The 23,225-nt window shown below is 52.5% G+C and overlaps 1 protein-coding gene across 1 annotated transcript in view; it reads left to right on the forward strand.

The window, feature by feature from the left end:
- The window catches only part of TEDC2 (tubulin epsilon and delta complex 2), a 59,970-nt gene extending 39,006 nt beyond the window's left edge, over positions 1 to 20,964 (forward strand). Inside the window, exons 2-10 of the mRNA XM_032197783.1 lie at positions 12,902 to 12,997; positions 13,132 to 13,187; positions 13,569 to 14,238; positions 15,230 to 15,283; positions 17,082 to 17,166; positions 17,535 to 17,643; positions 17,882 to 17,983; positions 18,423 to 18,634; positions 20,771 to 20,964. Coding sequence (XP_032053674.1) covers positions 12,902 to 12,997; positions 13,132 to 13,187; positions 13,569 to 14,238; positions 15,230 to 15,283; positions 17,082 to 17,166; positions 17,535 to 17,643; positions 17,882 to 17,983; positions 18,423 to 18,634; positions 20,771 to 20,917 — 1,531 coding nt within the window. The 3' untranslated portion in view covers positions 20,918 to 20,964. The remainder of the gene's footprint in view (positions 1 to 12,901; positions 12,998 to 13,131; positions 13,188 to 13,568; positions 14,239 to 15,229; positions 15,284 to 17,081; positions 17,167 to 17,534; positions 17,644 to 17,881; positions 17,984 to 18,422; positions 18,635 to 20,770) is intronic.
- Positions 20,965 to 23,225: the final 2,261 nt, after the last annotated feature.

Consider the following 23,225-nt stretch of genomic DNA (forward strand, 5'->3'; position numbering starts at 1 on the left):
GGGCGCAGGAGGGGAGAGGCAGAAAAGGGGGCGCAGCAGAAAAAAGGGGGGGCAGCAGAAAAAGGAGGGGGCAGCGCCCAGCACCCACCGCACCGCTCACTCGCTCCGCCGTCCCTCGGGTCCCTCCCGCACCCCGGGGCCCGGCTGCGGCCGCGGCTCGGGGGGCGCGGGGGAGGGAGCGGGCGGCGGGGGCGGCGCGGGGCGGGGGCGGCCCCGGGAGCCTCCCCCCCCTCCCGGCCCGCCCGCTGCCGGCCCCCCGGTGCCCGGAGCCCGGCCGAAAGCGGCCGCATCCCGGCTGGGTTCAGAGGCTCCGAGCGCAGGGGAAGCAGCGGCAGCAGCCCGGGGAGCGCCCCGGCCGGAGCCTCCCGTTCCCGGCCCCTGGGTGACACCGGGAGCCCCCCGGGGGGAGCTGTGAGGAGCGGCCCCAGGGCGGGTGGGTGCTCCCCGTGCCTTCTGCCAAAAAATTTGGCAGCCGTAGGAGCGAGGTGTCACGGCACCGAAGCAGCTGGGGCAGGAACCGGAGCATCGGGTGGGTGCCGAGCATCGGGTGGGTGCTCAGCACGGTGCTGTGAGCGCTGTGCCTCTTCCCCCTGCTTGTCCCCTGCTCGCTGCCAGCTGGCAGCCGGTTGAAGCAGCTGAAGCTGATAACAGGTCCCAGCTGCAGCCCGCAGCCCCCCAGCCCCCTGTCCCCTCCGCCAGCTGCTGGCAATCCCCAGGGACTCGCTGCACCTGCAGCCTGCCGAGCTCCAGGAGCTGCTGGGGCCACCCGGGGCTGCAGGAGGTGTTTTGGGCACGTCCGCCTGCCGCGCTGCACAGCCGCAGCATTTCACCCGAGTGAAAAATTTAAAAGCTCTAAAGCATGTGTACGAGCCAGCCTGAGAGGGTTCTGCTGCTGCTTTCCATGGGCACTGCCTGGTGATGGGGAGGGTGAGACCTCTGTGGTTTCCCAGGAGCACACAGGTAAAGATGCTCACCTGCAGCCCAAGGAGCATCCTGAAAGCCCCGCGTTGGCACTGACCTTCAGGCCGTACCCTCTCCAAAACAGCCTCACCCTCACGCTTCACATCTGGCAAACCACGAGCACTAAGTGAACCATGCAATTCAGCAGGGGAAAACACACTCTAGGACTAAGGAGGAGAGATTCGACAGCGAAAATGTTTTCTGGGAAACACAAATACATTTTTCTTTGTATGATTAAACAGGTAAAAAAAAAAAAAAAAAAAAAAAAAAAAAAACAGGCCCACGTCTGGCAGAGGAGCTGTGGTATGGGCTGAGCTCCCAGCCGAAACGCCTGAGGCATCCTCTGAATAAGGAAGGAAAAATGTTTTCCCCTCTCAACTGAGGGCACCCTTGATGGAAAGCATCCGAGCCAGGGGAGGGCTGGTGCTGAGCCGTGGCTCTGCTTGAGGCTGGGGGTTCATAGTCCTGGTGTGTAAGGGGAGGACGGGGCTCTGAGGTGCTGGCTGCATCTCACAGCACCTCCAGGGCACGCTGCTGCCTGCACGGACAGGAGCAAGCTCCAGGCACTGACCATCCTGGTGCTGACTCCGGCAGCAGTGTTTGCTCCTCGTGCCCACAGACGTGGCCGTGTTGTCCCTGTGGGGCTTTCCACAAAGAGAGCAGCAAGCTCAGGGATCAGTCCCCACACATTTATCCACAATCCAGCTCCACACAGCTGCTGGAGCTGAGGGAAGCTGTGTTGCACCAGGGACACAGAATCCCAGAATGTCTGGGGTTGGAAGGGACCCTAAAGATCACCTAACTCCAACCCCCTGCCAGGGGATCCAACCCACTAGATCAGGTTGGCCAAGGCCCCATCCAGCCTGGCCTCGAACACCTCCAGGGATGGGGCATCCACGGCTCCTCTGGACAACCTGTTCAGTGCCTCACTGTCCTTACAGTGGAGAACTTCCTCTTAATGTTTAGACTAAATCTGTCCTCTTTTAATTTAAGAGCATTCCCCCTTGTCCTATCATTATCTACCCAATTAAAGAGTCCTTCTCCATCCTTTTTATAAGCCCCCTTTCAGTACTGGAAGGCTGCAGTGAGGTCTCCCTGGAGCCTTTTCTCCAGGCTGCACAGCCCCAGCTCTCTCAGCCTGTCCCATAGGAGAGGTGCTCCAGCCCCCTGATCAATCTTTCAGCCCTTTTTAAAAATGGGAGCGATGTTTCTTTTTCCAGTCACCAGACACTTCTCCTGACTGCCAGGTCTTTCAGATCTGATGGAGAGAGGCCTGGTGACTCCATCAGCCAGTTCCCTCAGGGCCCTGGGATGCTGTCAGGCCCCACATCCAGACAGCATTTCTCTACCCTTCCCAAGGCACGTGGCCCTGCTTCCACCGTCTGTGCATTTCCAGTTTACCAGCAGATCCTTGTTCAACCATGCTGGTTTCCTACCTTCCCTGCTTGATTTATTATATATGGAATAGAGAGTTTTGCACCCCAAGGAAAATATCCTTAAAGAGCTGCCAGCTCTGATCACATCCTCTGTCCCTACAGAGCGTGTCCCATGGGATCTCATCCGCTAACTCTCTGAACAGCTGGAAGCTGACTCCTCTGGAGTTCAGGGTCCTGACTTTGCTCTTGGCCAGGCCAGATCACAAACTCAGCCAGTGTGTGGTCACCTTGGTTGTTTGCTAATGCATCACAAAGAAAAAGGGGCTGGCGTGGTCAGGGCACAGGCAGGCTGCTGGGCTGCACATGGTGCTTTGGGGCCAGACACGTCCCGTGTCACTGCTGTCACTGCAGGCAGTGCCCCAAGGGGAATGGCAGCAGGGCACTGCCTGGTGCCCTAGGAGCAGGAGGTCCCGGAGTGCCAGGAGACAGAGAGCTCTCTGGACAGGTAGGAGGAGCAGCACATGCCAGTGCTTTTTGGCTTAGTTGATTTTTAGCAGTGACGACTCCGTTGCTGATGGCTTCTGCAACAAGAACTACCCCAGGCACCACTGTTCATCATCCAGGGTGTGCTGAGCACCCCTCTCCCCCACCTCGTTCTTCCTATTTTAGATAGCTTCTCCACACAGCGGGACAAAACGGCTCCTGACCTCTGTTCAGGCAGCTCCGACTCAGCTGCGAAGCAGTGAGCTACCAGAAAAATGGGCTGCAATTAATGCTGAAAGCCTCTCGCTTTCCAGTCCTCTGTAAAGAGCTCAGACAGAATGATCACTCACAACAGAAGGGCAGCCTCATCACGCACAACAAAGCCTTCCAGAGCATGTTGCTTTTTCAGGGTCAAGACGCCAGCAGTGCTTTAAATCCTCAGACAACATGTGGCCAAGGACAGCAAAGCTAACTCAGACACTGGCAGTTTGCGCCCGTGAAGCCAAATCCTGCCCGCAGGTTAACCCTGCTGAGCCCACGGACAGGGAGCAGCTCCCCGTGCACGGCTGCAGGCTCGGAGGGGCCAGGTCACCTCCAGAGCAGGTCCTCCAAGCTCCTGGTGCCACCCATGGGAGCTCCTTGCTCCTGCTGCAGTCGGTGCGCAGCCTCCCCAGCGGGCTGCACCCCGCGGCGAGCACGGCACCGGTGCATGCACAGGCACAGGGCATGCAGAGAGCACCATCACCCCTCATCCAGGGGAAAAAAAACAGCAGACACGAGCCTAAAAGAGGCATTCTCAGCTTCTCGGTGTCCTCTTCGGCCCCCCTTCCCAGTGGGTTTGCAGGGAACCATGCACCACGTCTCTAAGGACCTTGGTGCGTGCAGCATGCTTCACACAGGTAACGCTAATCCCTGCCGGGGGCTGCAGGTGAGACATTGACAGAAACTCTGTCGGTTTGATAGAGCCCTTCCCTTCTGGGCAGTAGCTTCTGCTGATCAGACTGCACCTTCATTACAAGGCCTCGTTCATTTAAACTGTCAGCATGTGGTTCGAGACCTAGCTACAAAAACCTTGTCTTACCCCTCCTCTCGCTGCCAAGGCTTCCAGCGTGGTCTGTAACGAAGGTGACACCTAACGAGCTGTCACAAGACGCAGTGATGGATGGCACTTGCCTCATGAAGGGCTGATCAAAGAGCCGTGCTTTCTGGTTGGGTAGCGTAATTAACAGCAATTTCTAAAAAAAATCAGTTTCAGGTTGATGAAAAATGCCAGGTCTGACAGCCCGTGAGCGTTAAGCCATCCTGTGATCTGCAGCACAGGCACGGCAATAACCCAGCACGCTGCCCCCCTTCCCCAGCACAAATACCTCCTTCATCTCCAGCGCCAGTCCCTGCCAGCAGCCCCGACCCGTGGGCTCACGGGGCGATGGGACTGGCCCCCAGGGAGCTGCTTGGCTGCTGTGGGCCCTCCTTTGGGGCTGTCAGCCTTGGCCCCACTCCCAGAGCTGTTCGTCAGTGCCTGGTGGAGTTGGAGGGGACTCGCATCAAGGCAGAGTCTTCTCCAAGAAAGGGGGCAGCTCCGGCAATGGGTTGTGATGTTTCTGCCTTAGATGCTGGTTCCAAAAGCGGAGAGTCAGAAAAAAAAAGCTGTCAGGAGCTGCAGGAGGTGCTGGGAAAAGCGTGAGAGATGCTGTTCTCACAGCCAAGCAAGCTGGAGTTATCCTAGGACGAGCAAGGAAGTAACAGAGGCCTGTGAACATCTCAGCGGGGAACAGGGTCGCTGCTGATGCTTGGTGGTGAGGCTTCAGAAGGCACGTGCTAATCTCATTTCTCACCACCTTCAGCAGTCACCAGAAAGGTTTCCTGCTGGCACGGCAGGCTGCAGAGGTAGCTCATCAGTGTGCCCACAGGGCAGTACCCAGAGCCTGGGCAAGGGCGCAGGGACAGGTGGACACCCTTCAGCACAACCGACTGCTCAGCCTGGCCATGTCCTCATCTCAGACGTGGAGCAAATCTGCTCAACACCACCCAGGATCACAAAGCCAGGATTGCCTGGGACCCCAGGGAGCTCTTCTCCAGGTGTGCTGAATCCCTTGAAAGCCCTGCTCAGAACAGCGGTCTTGATACTTTGGATTTCTTGCCAGTCCACAGACTCACAGGTTATGTTCAAGCTCCTTGCCCCCCTGGGTTCATCTGTGATCTCCCAAATACCCAGACACTTAACCCCCAGCTCCTGGGCTCCCACTTTGCTTTGAGCCCTCCTGCTTACCTCTTCAGACATGCAAGGACCAGCTGGAGCAAACAGCCCCAGCACGGGCTGGTGAGAGCTCCTGAACACACTGCTGGCACCCACCCTGCCTGGCAGGGAGAGAGCAGCCTCTGAAGGAAAGCAACAAATACCTGACTGCAATATCCTGGCTTCTGTCCTTGTGAAAAGAGCCACAGCTTTGGGTTAGTTCCCTCGTTTTTCAGCTCCTGATATAACACTGACCCCACCTGACACACCGAAAATAAAGAGAGGGCTCCCGGCCTCTTATACCTCTCATTCAGTCCAGGCGATTTACCTGTCAGGGACAAACCACAGCCCCACGGGCAGAATTAGCCCCTTTAGGATTTGAAGGGAGGCCATCTCCACTCAAGGCCCCCCTGCAGTGAGGCTCAACCTGGAGCTAAAAACCTAACCCTAAATACAGAGGTGGTTAAGTGCTGGTTGATCCCTTGGGGTTGAAGGGGTTTGGAAACCCTCCCAGCCACCCCATCAGCAGCTCCGCACTGGTGCCTGCGCTCCCCATCACCACCGGAGCAGCCACGTGGCTGCACCAGACCCTTCCTCGTCCAGGCCAAGGCTGGGCTCTGCCCTGGTGAAGATAAACACCAAATTCACAGGGAATTCACGTTGTGTTTTTGCAGCTGGGTGTGGAGCAGATCTGGTGATGCTCGCTGGGATGATGTGTCTGATTTAATATGCTAAAAACAACAACGGCTCAAAGCTGCTGTGGCCTCACAGAGCACTGGGCATGATCAAACTGCCTGGGGAAATCAGGCAGTGAAAGAGGGTGTCTATAGCTGGCCCATCTTAAAATAGCTTCCTTGGAAAAGCTGGAGCCACTGATTGGGAGACAGCACCTCTGATGGCTCTTAATCAGTGCTCGCTTCAAAGTACAAAGGAGAACCGAAGCAACTTTTTCATCTTCGGTCTGATATGACCTCCCATTAAGACCTAATAACTGCTTCGACTGATGATTAGAGTCTTAGCATTTCAACACACCCAGTGGGGATACTAGAGGAGCGTGAAACGGCTCGAGAGATGGAGGATGACTGCTGCAGGCAGATGGCATGGGATGGAAATATCGACCCTTGCAGGATGATCCAGGCACACAGCACTGATACATACATTTTTTTTCAGAGATGAGGCCTTAAGAAAAGAATTTACATTCCCTCACCATTCAGAAACAGCAGATGGGAACTTTTATGAATAAATCCAAGAGCTGGAGCTGTCTGATAATGCCGACCTTGCCGACAAGGATGAGAAACGGAAAGTTGTTCTAGTGCAGATATCAGCAGGGGCTGCAGGGATGCCCTCCTAGCAGATGGGTGAGTGAGAAACTGAGTGTGAGATATGATCAGAGAGCAGAAGCCTTTCCAAGGATGATGTGCATGTGTCTACACGTCTGGAGCAGTTCCGGATCGATTGATTGGAAAGGTGCTTCCTCGCTTTCAGCTGAATGCACTCAGAGAGGTGAAAAACGGACAGTTGAATTTGGAAGCCTTTATAGCTGAAAGCGCCTTGAAAAGCTCCATCCTATGTGCTAAATCAAGTTCAGGGGTAATGAAAAGGAGATTTCTAGCATATGGAGACTTGCAGTGATTTTTGAATTCCAGATGGGGAAGATGAAACTGAATAAAGTAAATCAATGAGCTCAGCTCAAAGTGTGATTGCTGCCCACAGGGAACGGGACAGAGCTCATCAAATGCTCTTACCTATGCAACAGATGATGTGATGGCCTGGAGCTGAAAGGTCTTGTCTGAGTCCGCTGCCAAAGATGAATATGATATTAATTTGATCTGATTAATCAGGTTTGAATCTGACAGTAATGTTTGCAGGAATTTAAACACCTTCCTCCACCTGAAACAGCTCTCTCTGTCATTAGCTTCCACGTACAGCCTGTCCTCATCGCTTTTGCACAGCAGACTTTCTGAGACAGCATCAAATGCTCTATTAAAATCTAAATATATTACCACAGCCTCTTCCAGTATCAGTCACTGCACCACAGCAGAGGCAGGGATGGCACTCAGAACTGGCATTTCCCTTCGCCTCTAACTCCGTATTATTAGCTAAAGAAGGAGAATAATAAAAGAGTGATTAGGAAAAGCATCTCCTAAAGCCATGGCTTATTGTGCTGGCTTTGCTGCCAGAAAAACACAGTGAACTCTGCCTGTGAGGACCTCTGTTTATGTGGATATAGAGGTGTCTGGAGGTTTTTCCTCCCCACTGGTTGTTCCATTCCCAGTGGAGGGAGGTGTTGGGCGTGTGGGGCAGCCGGGCTGAGCCCTGCTGTGCTCTCCCCATCCCGCTGCACGGGCACTTCCAGGCAAGTGCAGCAAAACAACCCTCACGTCCTGACCAGGAACGTCTTGAGGTGGGAAAAGACAGACCCCATCCAAGTGAAAGGTTTGATGTTCCTTCCTTTAATTGGAAGGAAGATATGTGGGAATAAACGTAGTCGTGTTTGTCTCAGAAGCCTCACCTCTCTCAGGTACATATGCCCTGTGTTTGGGCTTCTAATAAGCAGAGAGCCAGCAAGGTTTTAGCCTTTATCTGTGAGTATTACAGCAGCAGACGAGAAAATAAATTTGCTTTACACTTTACCAGCAACTCAGAGAAATAGGAAAAGATTTCCTTTGGCTTTTGCTCCCCTCCGTCCTCCACGGGGCTCAGACTCAAACCCAGCATCCATCGGAGCCTGCGCTCGCTCGCATCGGAGCCTGGGGGTCATCGGAGTCAGCGCGGCTGAGGCACCTGCTGCCCCCAGCCCTCGTGTTCCTGGTTAAGCTTCCCGAACGCAGGAACACCACCGCAGGCCAGAGGCTGCTCATCGTGGCAGGGATGGGGAGCTCGGGGTCGTAGGCCTTATGGATCATGCTGAGACAAACACAGTTTCTACCTGCAGCAAGCAGCAGAAGCACGGGACGCAGCACGCAACCAGACAACGGGCAGGGTTATTTCCCCAGCAAATTCTCCCCTGCAAAACATGGATCAGGGATTCCTGCCTCAGAGCTCAGCTCTTTGCATTTACCTTCTATTGGTTTTGTATTTTTATTTTTTATTTTTTTGGTCTTTTAATGAGTTTCTCCAATGGCTTCTTTTTTTTTCCTTCCTCGGGGTGCAAACACCCCAAGCACCAAGCGGTCATGCCAACCTCCTGGCAATGCTGCCTGGTGGGATTAAGGCTTTCTGGCAGAGAAATAAGCCCTGGGTGAAGAAGCTGATCACTTCAAGGGACTCTGCTCTGCTGGGACCCTTCCCCATCACAGCTGCAGTGAGCCTCTCGTTTGAGAGCAGCAGTGCTGGTGCTGCAGGGGCGCAGTGAAGCAGCCCCCAGGCAGCGAGGGGTGTGAGGATGCAGGCGTGAAGGCTCCCTGACACATCACTGCACACATTTCAGGGGCAGGTCCAATACTATCCATGCGTGAGTCTGCAGCAGGAGAAGTCCTGGTCCACGGGTGGGTGCTCCCAGCCCCACAGAAACCCCATCTCCCCCACTTCATGAAGACCCGTGCTGCGAGAAGGCTGGGAGAAAGGAAGGAGCCCTCGGGTTTCCATTTGGCTGTGCTTTCCCAGGCTGTAAATCAGCCAGCGAGAAGCCTCGAGGGTAAAACAGCCCCATAAATTCCTCGGCAATACAGGGACCCTCTGCACAGCACTGCACCAGACCTATTCTCAGTCTGACAACTCTGAGCGACACCGTGAGCGTTTGGTGTGAACCGAGACCTCAGCTTGGGTTCAGGATTTTGAAGACGTGCTAACGTGATCATCCTTCACACGTTCACTCCCCAGCAGGGGATTAATCCACTGCTTCCCCTGTGGCAGATGCACTGCCCGCCTGGTTTTATGGGAACTGCTTGTGTTAAGGGCATCTTTTGCTACCAGGACAGGGAAGGAAAGACCCTGGTGCTACTGCAGCGTGTCAGAAAACACAGCCACCGGAGGCAGAGGGCTCCTGCACACGGTGTTTGCAGCGTGACGAATCGCTGCAGATGTTTTTCAAACACCCTGGCCGAGTCTCCTTGACCCCGAGACTCACCCCACAGCACAGATCTCCTGGCTGAAACACCCTTCTCTCCCCACACCACAGCACCTCGCTTCCTTCCATCCTCATGGCCAAGCAGGCTCTGTGGGGAGCCAGACCGGGTTTGGACACCCTGTGCAGAGATCCCCCTCGCTGTGACCCAGAGCTTCATCCCCTGCTGTGGACGGGCAGCCCCACAGTGCCGCAGACCCCCTGTCCTGCCCGTGGCCAGCTCTGTGCTCCAGCACTGCAGCCGGAGCCCCTGGAGGAAGGCTCGTCCCCCCATCGGGCCACGGCAGCCGCTTGGTGGCTGCAGCATGAGCAGGCACTGCTGGAGCCCACACAGCAAAGAAACCCAGTTGCCAGCACCCTGCGTGCCCCCCACGGGGGTGCTGCCTGCCCCAAACTCCAGGCCGACAGTAGAAAGTGCTGTTTGGACACCCCACACCTCAGGAGACCACAATTGGCAAGATATTCCCTCCTCTTTCTGCATCTTCCCACCCATCCCAGCATTAACATCCCGGCCAGTTTCACAAAGCTGTTGCTTGTCCCGATTTTACAAACGCCTGCAACCTGTGACCTGCAGCTCGGGAACATGCCTGCGGGCTGACACGGCACCGCCGGGTACCCCAGGGAGATCCACGTGCCCCCTGCACACAGGCGTCCCTCGCTCCCAGCTGCGGACAGCCTCTTCCCAGGGCGCTCTGCATCCCTTTCCCACATCTCGCTGATAGCCCTGTGAATTCTGCAGGGATTTCACTTGCAGCAAAATACAGGGTTTGGCAATCTATTTATAACCCACGTTTCCCACAGATTAATTTCCTGGAGTCTTTGCTCCAGAAAGATGACAACAAGGGCTGAAGAAGGATCTCTGGATATTTATGCATTTTTACAGCAGCACAGCAACATCCACAGGCTCACACTGGAATTACCGTGAGGCTTTCCCCTCCCTCCCTCCCTTGGCTCAAACAAGAACATTTTGGGACCCAGAGAAGAGTGTGCGTCAGTTCCCCAGCCCTTAAGGTGTCTCTCCAGAACCTGAGGTGTCTGTGTAGGACATTACCCTGGGGTATACAGGGAGGATTTTCCCATGTCAGCTCAGCAGATGCTCTCATCTCTAAGGGCAGCACGCAGGAGGACTATGGCTTGGATAATATAATAAAGTTTGTGTAGGTTTATTAGGGATGAACTGCCAGATGCAGTAGTCTAACAGGATCGTTTAGGACTCTCCAGCACAGAAATAAGCACTGGGTGAAGAAGCAGTTCACTTTAGGGAATCTGCCCTGCGTCAGTCTCTTACTTTTTTTTCCTTGGTGTTCATCCAAGTGTGATGCCTGCTTGAATTTTACCCTAGGGACTCCTGCCATGATGGACTCTGGGCTGAGTTTTCAAAGGCCTTTAGGCACCCAGCAGGAGATCCAAGTGTATGGACAGCTATATTTATTAGCTTCCAGGCATTTGACAGTCAGGCCATCAGTAAAGAAGGAATATGGATTGCAGAACACTACCGGGCATCCGACAATCTAAGCAAAAAATGCTGACACCATAACTTCCCCCACATTTCACCTACACAAAACACATTACCAGTGCAGGGACTGAAAACAACTGGAGCAGCTGCCACTTCAACATTACACAGGTATTTTAACCTACTTGTCTTTTGCAAATAGATCTTTAAGTAGTAATTAGCATCAACTTAAATGTTATTTAGCGTGTGCTATATCACAGCACCCAGCATTTTCCCAGCAAGCACTAACATGAAATAGGATGATGGTTTAGACTCTGTTAGTTTGAAACACAAGCACTCAGTCCTGGCCTAAATGTCTCCTGTGCCGGCACATCAGGTCAGTGCTGGGTCAGGGCTCACTGCTATGTGAACAGAATGCTGCTTTTTGCTCTTTACCCCTTCTACCAGGAGCTGCTGTCAGTGAAAAAAAAAATAAATTAGACACGATTACCTTGGGTTTTGCCAGATGAGCCACAGGAAAGGCGACCAGCCACAAGAGAAGGTCCCACTGGGTTTGCTCAGCAGCTGCCCTGTTGCAAGGCTCAACAAAGGGCAGCAGGAGCTGGTGGCAGAGGTGCAGACAGAGCAGGAGAGGGGCTGCTCACACAGGACAGGAGCACTCTTACGGCAGCAAGGCTGCTCTGTCATGGGCAGGTCTCGAGCTTCAAGTGCTAGCAGAGTGCTTTGATCCCTGTCAGAAAGTTCCTGCTCCCCACCTGCTAATTATCACCTCACCCCAACTCTTGCAGCACAGTTTCGCTCCACAGCTTAACCATCACCACACTCGCTGCTGCTGGAAGGGGCAGCTCCGGCCTCACCCTCCTGACACACCACCCCTCTGGTGGCAATGCTGCTCGCCCAGCCCTGCTCCGACTCCAGGCCAGGGCCAGGCTCTAGCACTGGTGACATGAAATGGCCACCTGTCCTTCTTCCCAGTGGAAGCGTCCTTTCCAGCCTTCTTCCCAACATCGCAGCTTTCTTAGCCTCGGCAGGCATCCTGCTGCCTGCACAAAGCTCTGGAGAGGTCGCGTGCCTGGTTCATCTCTAATGCTGAGTGAAACTTGGTGGTGGGAGCCTTCCTTCCTCAGCATTTCCAAACCACGGAGATGCGATGCAGAAGCTGGTGACATCAGATCGAGCCTCCTGTGACTTTCCTACAGTACAGCGGACTGATCTTCTTTCCAGCTGTTTTTAATGGCTTAAATGTCAACAGCATGCAGGTGCCGAACAAGATCTGTGCCTCACCTCCTGCAGCACATGGTGGCTGCAGCAGAGGCCGGCCCTGTGCTGTGCAGAGGCAGAAGCACCCCTCGGCAGCTGTCCTGGCACCACATCTGCAACCAGCTTTGAAACCTCCTTGGGAGAAAACCGTGGCAATAATTCTGCCTAAAGATGGGAGTCAGGAGACGCTTTGGTGCACTTGGAGTTGAGATGAAACAATCGGTTTGGCCAAAAATGCCTTAGGGACTCGTTGTTTGCACCAAAATGCCAATTACAGCACACGTGGTGATTGCAAGCCCTTTCTGCCCACAAGGCCTGCAGGAGCTCTGTGACCTGCCCGGCACTCCGGGTAGCGCCGCGGGGCCCCTTGGCCCACAGAGGCACAGGCTGGGCGCTGCTTGGCCTCGGAAAGCCGAATCGTTGGGTGCTGTGGCAGTGAACTCAGGCCGGTGGGAGACTGACACAATTCTCTGGTTGTTGCAGAGTTTGCAGAAATCCATTCTTTGCCCACCCCAGGCGCACAAACGGCTTCTGGAGGCAGGCTGGGACGGTGCTGGTGGCAGCCTAGGACCCTGTGCCATCAGCTCCACAGTTTTACTGCCATAAAAACAAGGCGAGGGGCTTCCAGTCCTGGCTCCCCAAGCGCTGCGGGGGCACCGACAGCCCCCAGCTTTCTCTCCACAGGAACCTGCAGTTACGGGGCGGCGGGGGAGCCCCGCGCACCCCATGCTGGGCACTCAGCCCTGCGAGGCGAGGACCCCTCAGGTTCCCTTCAGAGCCCCGGGAGCTCCGCGCTGCGGGCGGGCAGGGCCGGGCCGTGGCGGCCGGGGGCGGGCGGCGCAGCGGGGCCGCCCCGGAGCCCTTGGGCGGCGCTCCGCGGGCTGGGGCCGCCCTTCCCCGGATCTCCCCGGCCTCGTACAGGGCCTGGCCGGGCAGGACGGAGCTGGGGAAGCCCTGCAGAGCGGGGCCATGCTGCCTGCGGGCTGCGGGAGGCGGTGAGCGGCTGCGGGAGGGCGCGGGGCTGGATGGTAGCGACTGGGGCTGACGGCCCCGGATGGGCTTTGCAGGCTGGCGGCGGCGCTGGTGGAGGCGCTGGGCGGCGGAGAGGAGCGGCGAAGGGAGCTGGAGCGGCTGGCGGCCAGGAGCCGGGGCCTCCTGCGGCGGTGAGTGCGGCCCCGAGCCCGGCTGGAGCCCCCGGGTCCCCCCGCAGCCCCCGGGATGAGGCTCCCGGGGGTGCAGGGAGCGGGCAGGGGGTGTGCGGCAACGCCGTGTGCTCTGTGTGCACCCCCCCGTGCAGGGCCGGCCAGGACGATGAACAGCCAGAGACAGAGGCCAGCTCCAAGGATGGATGTGGTGAGCGCTTCCCTCTCCGCGTGGTGTCACGCAGGGCCTTGGCTGAGCCAGCTGGGCTGTTGGAAGCCCTCCTGCTGCGCTGCCTGCAAGCCTTCCTCTGCTTCTCCCTCCCACCAACACCCCTGTGGTGCAGTGACCAAGATGAGGGGATTGATGCTTGTCAGCCGAAGGGCGAGGATCTCCTTCTGTGACCCCCATCAGTGCTGGGTTTTGGGGTTTGGGCGTTTCTGCCCGCTGCTCAGTGGGTGTGTGGCCACAGCGCCTGTCGCACTGTCCAGGGGGCTCCGCTTCGTCCCGCCACAGCTGGAAGAGCGAGGTAATATAGAGAGAAACGGGGATGAGTTGGGTTTGGATCCTCTGATACGTCTTCTCCTCTCGCAGAGAGCAGGCCTTCACCAAAGGAGCTGGAAGAGCTGGAGCTGCTGAACAGGGCCTTAGAGAAAGCACTGAGAGTCCGGAAAAGCATCTCAAAAACTCCGGTAGAAGCCCAAGTAGCTCCCGCAGAGAAACCCGCAGGTGAAGGATCTGCTTTCAAGAATGCTCAAGAACAGCAAGTGCCTGTGTCTGGCAGAGATGTTCCTGGGAGCAGGGAGGCGAGGGCTGTAAGCAGAAAGCCTGCCTCTTTGAAGAAGCCCTCTCCATACCAGCTAAGAGCACCTTACAGGACTGACCCAGATGTGAAAAAAACACAAAAGAGAGCCCCAGCCAGATGTGTTTCTCAGGGTCCCAGGACAGCTGGGAAGAGCTCTTCAAAAGCGGTGGCTTCCAGACAAGGAAGGAGTCATAGGCCAGCCAACAGTGCCAGTGACCAAGGGGTCTGTGCTGCGACTGAACTCCGAAACGCACCTGGGTCATCCAAATCTGCCCTCAAGGAGCAGCAAAGCTCCATAAGGGATTCAGTTGGGGAAAGGAACTTGGTAGCTGCTGGTAGGCAGCTAATTGATGCAGGGGGGAAAAGCTGTGGTTCCCATGGAGTGTCCAGCAGAAAAGAGAACCCAACAGCTGAAGGAGGGAGCACCTCACCTCAGACAGTCACCATCCAGCAACAGGGGTGAGTGCTGGGAGATGGGAACCTTTGTTCTGCTCTGCTGGACGTTTAGCCTGGCACATCTGCCAAGTCTGCTCTGTTGTTCACTGCTCTGTAGGGCCTGCTTTGGTCTCACAGCTCCTCAGATCCTTCTCAGTAGAAAGGACCCTTTACAATTTAGACTGGCCCTGCCAGCTCCTGGGCTAGTATCCGTTTTCCCCTTAGAGACAGGTGGGACCCATCCACAGTTAGCAGGCTGGGTACTGCGTAAAGCACCCCATGGTCAAAAAAGAAAAAAAAATAATAAAATAAAATTCTGTGTTGGCACCAGCCCCTGAGCCACGTGTTTATCAGGTGGGCTTTCCATGTCCTCTCTGTATTCCTCCCTGCCACTGTAGGGATGGAGGAAAACACCACCTGAACTCCCTCTCCATCTACTAATCATCCCAGTCCCCTAAAGTCCTGTGTTCATAGGTTGCACATGACTCTAGCCGTACCTGCCAACATGCATGTTTTTGCAATCACAGGTTAGGTTTTATTCTACTATGGAGTTAGGAGGAATATACCCAGAGGAAGCTGAAATGTTCCCTTTGCATTGCTTTGTGTCATGTGGCTCTAAGCAAAGCTGCCTTGTTGTGCTCAGATACAGCAGTACAGTTGGGAAGGTTTGCACGTGTACACATTTTTAATGATTAGCTTCCTTGAAGGTGTTGCTTCTGTGTCTTCACTCTGCTCTGTCAGGGCTTGGTCCGGCTCTTCACCTTGGATGAAGCGCTGGTTGCTGGTGGGAGGATGTAGGAGCTCTCCCAGGTCAGCTCCTTTGATGTTTGTGGAAGTGCCTAATCCTCATGCCTTGAGGACAGGCTGCAGGCAGTGGTGAATTCCATCTCCAGGGCTTTTGACATCTTCCGTTACAGCTAAATTTCAAATTCAGACAAAATGTAACTTTCTCTACGTGAAAACCAGGCTCTGCTGACCTCCGGTAGTCAAAGTTAATGATTCTCTTGTTCTGCAGATGCCAGCTGAAGCTACCTCATCCCTACAGGAAAGCCTTCTCCAGGAACTGCAGGTAAGCCCTGCCTGGTCAGTCCAGGCCACGGCTGCCCTCTGCTGAAGGGCTGCGAAGGAGATCTCAGGCTGGGGGAAGCCCTGGCTGGTTTCTGGGGCAGGCAGGGCATCGGCCCTGCGGTGTTGGAGCAGGAGGAGCAGCCCCACATGGGTGTCTGCAAGGCTGCTCTCAAGTGTGTGTGTGTTTATGCTGATCTAGCCAGAAGTTTTACATTTGTTTTCAGAGTTTTAATCCTTGTTAATCTCCAAATTGAAAATGTACAGCTTGTACGTTGAGGAGCCTAAACAGAGACAACTGCGATGTTACTGCACTGGTGGTGCAAGTAGCTGGGTTTTTGGTGAGCTTGGTGCTTTCGTCTATTCTCCAGTCCCCAGGAAGGATTCTCTCACCACTTCATTTAGGAAATCTTGTGATAATTTAGCATATTTCTAATTATGTGATTTGTCCAGATATTAAGCTTAACTCTAAATCTAGTTACAGCTCTTTGTGTTACCCTCAAGAATGGCTCTTCCTGTGGGGAACTGTCATTTATCAGACAGCAATTTGTCAGATGCCCTTCAGCAAGTTGTAAAGACTTGGTTCCCTTAATTTTCCCTTGTAAATTAAGCCTTTCAGCATCCTAATCACTCCAGTACAATTTTACACTCTTCACAATTACTTTCATCTTAGTGACAAATTGAAAATAACCTTTGTGCTGAAGATCACTTACAGAGAGAATGCATCTTGCCTGGCACTCCTGGTAACTTCTGTTCTTTTCTGTTCCATTAACCTTACTATTTCTTTACATAATGTGTTTCTGAAAACTGCATTTTCTACCATGATTTAAAAGATCCATCCAGATGGAGAGAAGACACATGCACACTTGGGTTAGACAGTCATGTACTACGTAGCTATTTTTAAGCTTCCTCCTGATGGCTCTTGCTGTTTGTTGTGGCAGGTTTGGGGGAAATGGCTGAGATGCACCAGCTCTTTAAAGCCGTCATTTGAATACAGGATGTTTTGGGGTCTGGGCATCAGTGGGAATGTTGAAGTCTGTAGTTTAAATGCACCTCCATGGTAACACTATTATTAGCATTACATTTTCTTCTAAAACCTGGTCTCTGATACAGAATCCTGTCCAGATTACTTCGATACTGCGCTTAAACCTCTGCTTTTTGTGTCCATGATACTGGTGCATGGCTGTCATGCTTCTTGCCAAAAATGCCACTCTGTCTCCAAAAAGATAAAGTTAAATTAAATAAGAGTCTTGAGGAAGTTTAGCTGATGAAGGAATCATGGTGGTAAAAGCTAGGGTGAGGGTTTGTCCTGTCTGCTCTACCACAGTAGCCTTTTTGTACACGTTTGCTAAAAGAGCAAATGTACAGAAATGCAAGAGACTTGTCCCCCATCCCAAGAAAAAAATGGAAGCTTGTTATGTTTCCTATGGGATAAAAGCGCATGTAGGGAAATGCAGCAGAATTACTGATGTGCTACAGGTTCACATTCTGTTTTATGGAAGTGTGTTGTCTCTTCTGCTGGCTGCAAACCCTGTGCCTCAAACCAAGCTGAGAGAAAGGACACAGGTGTTTTGCAGTGTTTGAAGCTTTCTGTAGGGAGTTATTGTTGGTCTCATACCAGTCTGAAAAACTGAGGGGGGAAAAGCTAGTAAACAGCCACTTTGTCTGGTAAAAGAAAGTGGCGAGGAAGATGCTTGTGTTTGAAGTGCAGATGTGGTATCGGTGTGTCACAGCTCAGTGTGAGCGCTGTCCTGCACAGCACAGCATAACTCTTCCACGTCCTGTCCCTTTTGAATTTCCAGGGCATGGGAGAGAAGTCGTCTCTGCCAAACAAGTGCAGATGCAGCAGCTGCGAGGAGGCGTTTTACAGAGAGGATCCAGACTACTGTATCCTTCCTCAGCTCGCCACCCCCTTCCAAGAGCGTGTGGTGCAGTGCAGCAAGCAGCGGGCTCAGGAGGTACTTCCATTTGGAGAGTTACACCTCCAGTAACGGCAGTTCAAGTCCAGTCTGTAGGAAGCATTTTTTCTTTTTCGTAGTGCAGCTTTTGAATAGTTATAAAACTTGGTATCCAGACAAACAAGGCCACGAGGTAAAGAGGCCGCAGACAGCTGTGCTGTCCTCTCCTGCTGTCTGCAAATGACACTTCTTGGGCCGCTTACCCTCTGCCACTGCCCCTGATCCCAGCTGCCTGGGGCTCAATGTAGTGCACAGGGTTTGTGCTGTGTAATGTTCCTTAAGCTGCTGCTGTTTGAGTTTTGTTCACCAATGCCAGCACTCAGTCCTGCGGAGATAGAGGAGGAGTTAAAGGTCCTCCAGGATGTCCCGTCCCTTCTGAGGCAGTATGTGGAAGCTGAGCCTGCAGGTAAGAAAAACGGGAAATGGGGGACGAGGGCAGAGGATGGAGTAAGGATGATTTGGGTGGGTTCCAATTCTATGCATCTTTTGCTCTTGGTGTGTGCCAGACATCAGGGACAGGGACAGGGACAGGAGCCTTCTCTGTCCAAAGTACTGGCTGGTTTAACCCAACGTCACGCCAGGAGGTGATAAGTGGAGAAAAGTTACAGTATGCTCATGCTGGTTTTCCTCTGCTTCTCTTCTAGACCATCCCACTCTGCAAAGAGAGTATGAAAGCCTGCTAACCTTGGAGGGTTTGCAGAGCACAGTCTCCCAGTGCTTGCATAAGCTGCAGCTTCTGCAAGCAGGTGAGCCAGCCCTTGTGTTTGTGGTCAGGTGTGAATGTGGCCAGCTGTGCTTGAACTGTGGGTTGACCTCTGTGTTCAGAGCATTATGGACCAACATCATTTTTCTCCTGGTTATCATGCGTGGTAAAGTAGTTCGTAAAACCCTCTCTAGTGGCAAGTGAAGCCACGGTACCTGTTTGCCACCCATCTGTGTTTGGGAGAGGCTCGAAAGTTTTACCTGGTGCAATTCAGAAGAGTTGGTGATGAAACCATCGAGAGACTGGGGACGCTGCATGCCATAACTTAAGATGTCCCCATTGTGCCATGTACGAGGAGCTTACCCTGACAAGTCCAATGTCATTAGTCATTAACTTCTAGGGACACTAAGTAGATGACAAGTTCTGTGAGCACAGGTTTAACTTGCATATTCCTGTCTCCTGCCAATTCTTCACCCTGACAGCTGTGGAGTCCCAGAAGAGGCTGCACCCAGACTGCAGCGGGGATGTAGGAAGCTGCTGTCCCGCCTGTGTTCCTGCCAGGGGTCGGGCATGTGGCGGTGCAGGCACGCTGGCTGTGCCTCTCCTCTGGTACTCCAGTTTCCAGGAGCTGAGGGACCTGTTTGCCTTGAAGCTGCAAGTGTCAATGCTGCACCAGGAAATTGCCTTACAAAAGGTGAGTCTTTAAGGTTGTTAAAGCACTCTTAAGGCAAGTATAGGGCAAGAAAAGGGCAACTGTGGTGCAGAAGTTGGGATACTGGATCCTGATGGAAGAGCAGTAGTACAGCAGGCTCTCCCAGTGGTGTTTCTGTGTTTATGCTTCACTCTGTGTCCCGTGAGTGCCTCACTTTGCAGATAGCCAGACTTACTCTTTTAAGACCACAGCAGAGCGCTTTCAGTGTCAGACCCTTTTTTTAGCCACTGTTTTGGAGTAAGGCAGTGGAGGATGTTGGTAGTGCTTGGAGATTGCTTTTGGCAGACCTTTATAGTCCCCCTTTTAATTTCAAACCACTGTGCTGCTACTCTTGACTCTACCTTCCTGAGACTTCCTGTAAGAACATGAAAGGAGGTCAGCTTCTCCACCAGAGAGCTTGCTGCACAGAGATCATTTGTTCTTCTCAACCTTCAACAGCAAAGGGCAGAGATCTGTGAAATCACATCTACCCTCTTCCTTTGAGACATATCAAAGGCTATGTCAATGACAGAGGCTTTGGAAAAGCAGGTTTTTTTTTAATAACTTGGGGAAGAGTTATTTGTAAGTGGCCATACTTCCCTTTCTGGCTGAAGATGGACTGTTGCTTGTTTTCAACAGGGCTTTTAGTGCTATATCCTTGATTTACGGGTTGTGAGATCTTTGCTATCCGTGTCCAGTAGTTACTGGAGCCTAATGCTTCATTGACTGGCCCTATTTCCTCTGCATGTGTATTTAAAAAGATGCTTTGCGTTGGGTGAGCGCTGAGTATCTGAAGCAGCTCTGTGTAGAATATGCGAGATAAATAAAATTATTGGGACAGGTGAAGTAAATGGACATGGTACAAGATAAATATACTGGGAAATGAGCTTCATGTTTCTGGGCCAGCCCTGTCCATTGGCTTTCTGTAGAGAAACAGCAAGAATCATAAAACGTCCTGTTAACTCTTAGCTTGTCTTTGGTGAAGGTCTGTTTCCCTCTATTCTTCTGCATTAGGAGCAGATCAAGAGGATGGAAAAGAGAAGGGTCTTTCTCATAGGAAGTGGGGAAATGTAGCACTTCTTGTGCCAGTTTTCTCCTTATGTCCACAAATCTTAACTCTTTCCACAGATTAGCAACTGTGCTCTGTCCCTGTTTCCTGCAGAGGTTTGTAGAGGACTGGAGAGGGGAACCCCTGCAGATGTCCTGTACCCTGTTCTGTTTGTGTCTTCCTTTGTTTCCACCACTGAACCACACTTTGAGGGACGTGATTGTCACATGCAATTGATTGTCCACTCTTCTCCTGGGAAGGCAGTGTGCGTAGTAGACTGTGGAGTTTTAATGAGCAGACTGCTTGGTGTTCATTAGCAGATACTAGCTGAAAAATTCCCAGGCAAAATGCCTTTCTGAGTATTAATTCAGGACTGGGGCATTAAAGGGTAACTTTGTCCTTCGACAGGAAGTACACTTCTGCTTGGGTTGGCAGTCCCAGCCATCATCCCAGAGCTTTGTGCTGCTAATTATACCATGAAAGGCCAGTGGTCATTTGGGAGTGTGGACTGAGATCACGAGCTAGGCTTAATAAGCCCGGGGTCAGATCAGGGAAAGTCAGACAGCTCTAGCATCCCCAGCAGCATCCCTGTTCTGCATGGGCTGGAGCTGGCCTCTTGCCCACCTGTCTTGTATTAATGTGACCCAAGTGGGAGGAGGCAAGAGCAATCAGTCATAAATGAGGAGCTGAACTTAGCAGTGGGTGAGTAAGCTGTTGGCTGTGTGGTTGCAGAGCTCCCAGATCAACTTCGTACGTGCTTGCTTTGAGTTTCTTGCAGAGAGCTGATCTCATCCCAGCGCTGGGCCTTCTCTGCAGCACAGTGCTGTCAGAGCCCGCAGAAGAAAAGCGCTGCCACTTATCTCGCTGGCTGAGGAGCGCTGGGTGGCTGCTGGTGTGCTTTATGAGCAGGGGATGAACAGCTCTGTCACTGTTAAATGTGACAAAAGAAAGCATTTATCTGCCAGTTAATGTGGTATTACTCATACTGCTCTGGTTAGCTCTCGCTTGTTATGCAGCCACTTCAGTTCCAGGAATCCTAGAAGTGCACCCTGGCCCCGCTCTGGTGACGTGTCTTCTTTGTTCCTGCCCAGCTCACGATGACAGAACTGCTGCCTGTCCTGGAGTCCGAGGCATGCCCAGAGGCCTCTGCAGCTCAGCTCTATCGGGCGATTTACACACAGCTCTGTGAAGGCGGCAAGCGATTCCCGGTGCTGGTGAGAGATGAGCTGGCAGACTGACTGGTGAGAACCTCCTACCAGCCATTCACATAACCAGGGACAGTTTTAAGCAATAAATCTTTACCAATAACTTTTTTTTACTCTGCTTGTTTGTCCGACTAAAGGAAACTAAATTCATGGCTTTTGGCTTTTACTTTGTCTGTGAGTTTTACAACCTGCTAATTCTGAGGCTCTCTGAAGCTTCAGAAACCATCAGTGTTTCCCTGGGTACTGGTGTTGGCTTTTCTTCAAAGTCTTCCAAGGTCTGTGTGTCCAGCTAGCTCTGGATTCTTGACCTCCTCAGCCACGACGCTGCCCTTGTATTCAGACTGTAGCTATCTGTAGGACATAATTTACACTGTTAGCAGTATACATGTCCACAAATTGATATATAACCAGCATGATAGTTGTGACCGACTAATGTTCACTGACCAGCAATGTTTCTGATGTCTTCATCCACAGAGGCCTAGGTTGCATGCAGTGGTGCCTCTTCAGGAATCTGTCTGGTTTCCAGACAGCCAACTGCTCCGAGCTGGGCTGGCACCTGCATCACTCTGCAGTTGGAGCAGTCCTTTCCTGCTAGCCTGCCAGCCACATTGCTGCTCAGAGCAGGGGCCTCTTCAGGCAGTTTCACAGCTCGCCAGGCTCCTTTCTAACGACTTGCACTAGCCTACAACTGAAATACTTTTGCTGGATCGTTTTAGGTGGTGATCGTGCCTGAAGCAGCAGTTTGAGAAGGGTTGGGCACTCGGGGGAGATGTCAGGGAAATCCAGCTGCAGCGGCAGAGCTGACAAAGCAGCCCGGTAGGTGGCACTCAGCGCTTTGCATTGCTGCCGAACCTGTGCTGGTGGCTGCTGGAGCCGTTTTCCAGAGTGATTAGTGCAATATCCTGCCCAGCTATATAAATACAGGTACTCGAGCAGTTCTGACCTTATCACCACAGGAAAACTCTGGCTTTGGTTCTTCATGCATCTTAGGTCTGCGCTTGTGGGCCCTACGTCCCCTGGCGTTGCTGTGCAGTAATTTAAGCAATGCTTTAGAGTCATTTGGAATACTTCTGCATTTTTAAGTCCATTTAGAGAAGGGCCACTGCAGCATTTTAATTCTTGTTAGTTTGACTTGCACTGTATCTGGACTGAGCTGTTGGTTTGGAGTGATTTGGCTCTTAGCAATGCTGACGTTGGTCATTATTTTTTCTTGGCAGGAGATAAGGTTGTCTCTCTTTTCCAAATATTTGGCCCTTTCTGACATGCTCCCAATTCGCTGAAAATTATCCAAATATATGAAAATCAGCATCTCTTACTTTCGCTTTTTTTTTTTTTTATGGGATTGCATTTGTTTGTTCATATATAGGATTTCATTTCCCATGGAGTCAGCAGGTAAGGCAGCTCTGGCGTGTGCAACAGAAGCACGCAGCAGCTACCCAGGGCTGTTTGCTTTTCAGCCTGGATGTATTTTGTATGAAGGACTGGCTTTTTTTCCTGCATGCATATGTGGAAGCATATGCGTGAACAGATGGATGTAGTACGGAGCTGCTGTATGGGACAACTGTATATGACCTCTTGACTTTGTTGAAAAGGTTGGGAAAATGCTGATTTATCGTGATTGTGTAGGTGGGAGAGGGACGGAAGGCTTGTCCCACGTTTTTCTTCCCCCAGACCCAAGCCAGCTTTCTCTGTGTGACTAGGCATCTGCCCCTTCAAGATACCTGAAGGGGGCTGTGTGTGGCGGCATGGGAATTCGTCTGAAGTCTGGGGTGAAGGAAGAAGCCAGAGGCTCTTCACCATCAGATCAGTGAGACCTGCCACCAGGCATACCAGCAGCATGGGTGAGGAGCTGCTCAGAGCAGTCTGATGTAAATTGGCAGCCACAACAAGGACTGCACAGGTGTGAAAGGAGTGTGAAAAAGAGACCAAGCCCCCAGGAACGTGATCTCATGGGCAGGGGTTGCTTCAAGCTCAAAGGAAAGCAGAAAATGTAGGAGCAGTTGCAGAAGAGTCACCAAGATGTTGATGGCAGGTAGCTGGGTAGTTCTGTGCCTCTGGGTGCAGTGTGGTTTTGTTATGCTTCCTACACTATTTGAAAGGCATTTTATAATTTTGCCAATTTTCATAAATATGTAAGACTTTAAATCATCTGAATGACTCACTTTTTCAAATGAATCTTGTGCGATAGCAGATAGGAAGATTCAATAGCAGCTTCGCTCTGAGTTTGGGAGGTGTTGTTCTTGATAGAAAATGTGCCATTGTTACAGGAGAAAGTTATATTTGTACTTCAAAATGAGATGAAGATAGAAGACAAGATTATATTTGTGATGGCAGGAAATAG

Source organism: Aythya fuligula, chromosome 15 (genome assembly GCF_009819795.1).
Source record: "Aythya fuligula isolate bAytFul2 chromosome 15, bAytFul2.pri, whole genome shotgun sequence".
NCBI classification, from domain to species: Eukaryota; Metazoa; Chordata; class Aves; order Anseriformes; family Anatidae; genus Aythya; species Aythya fuligula.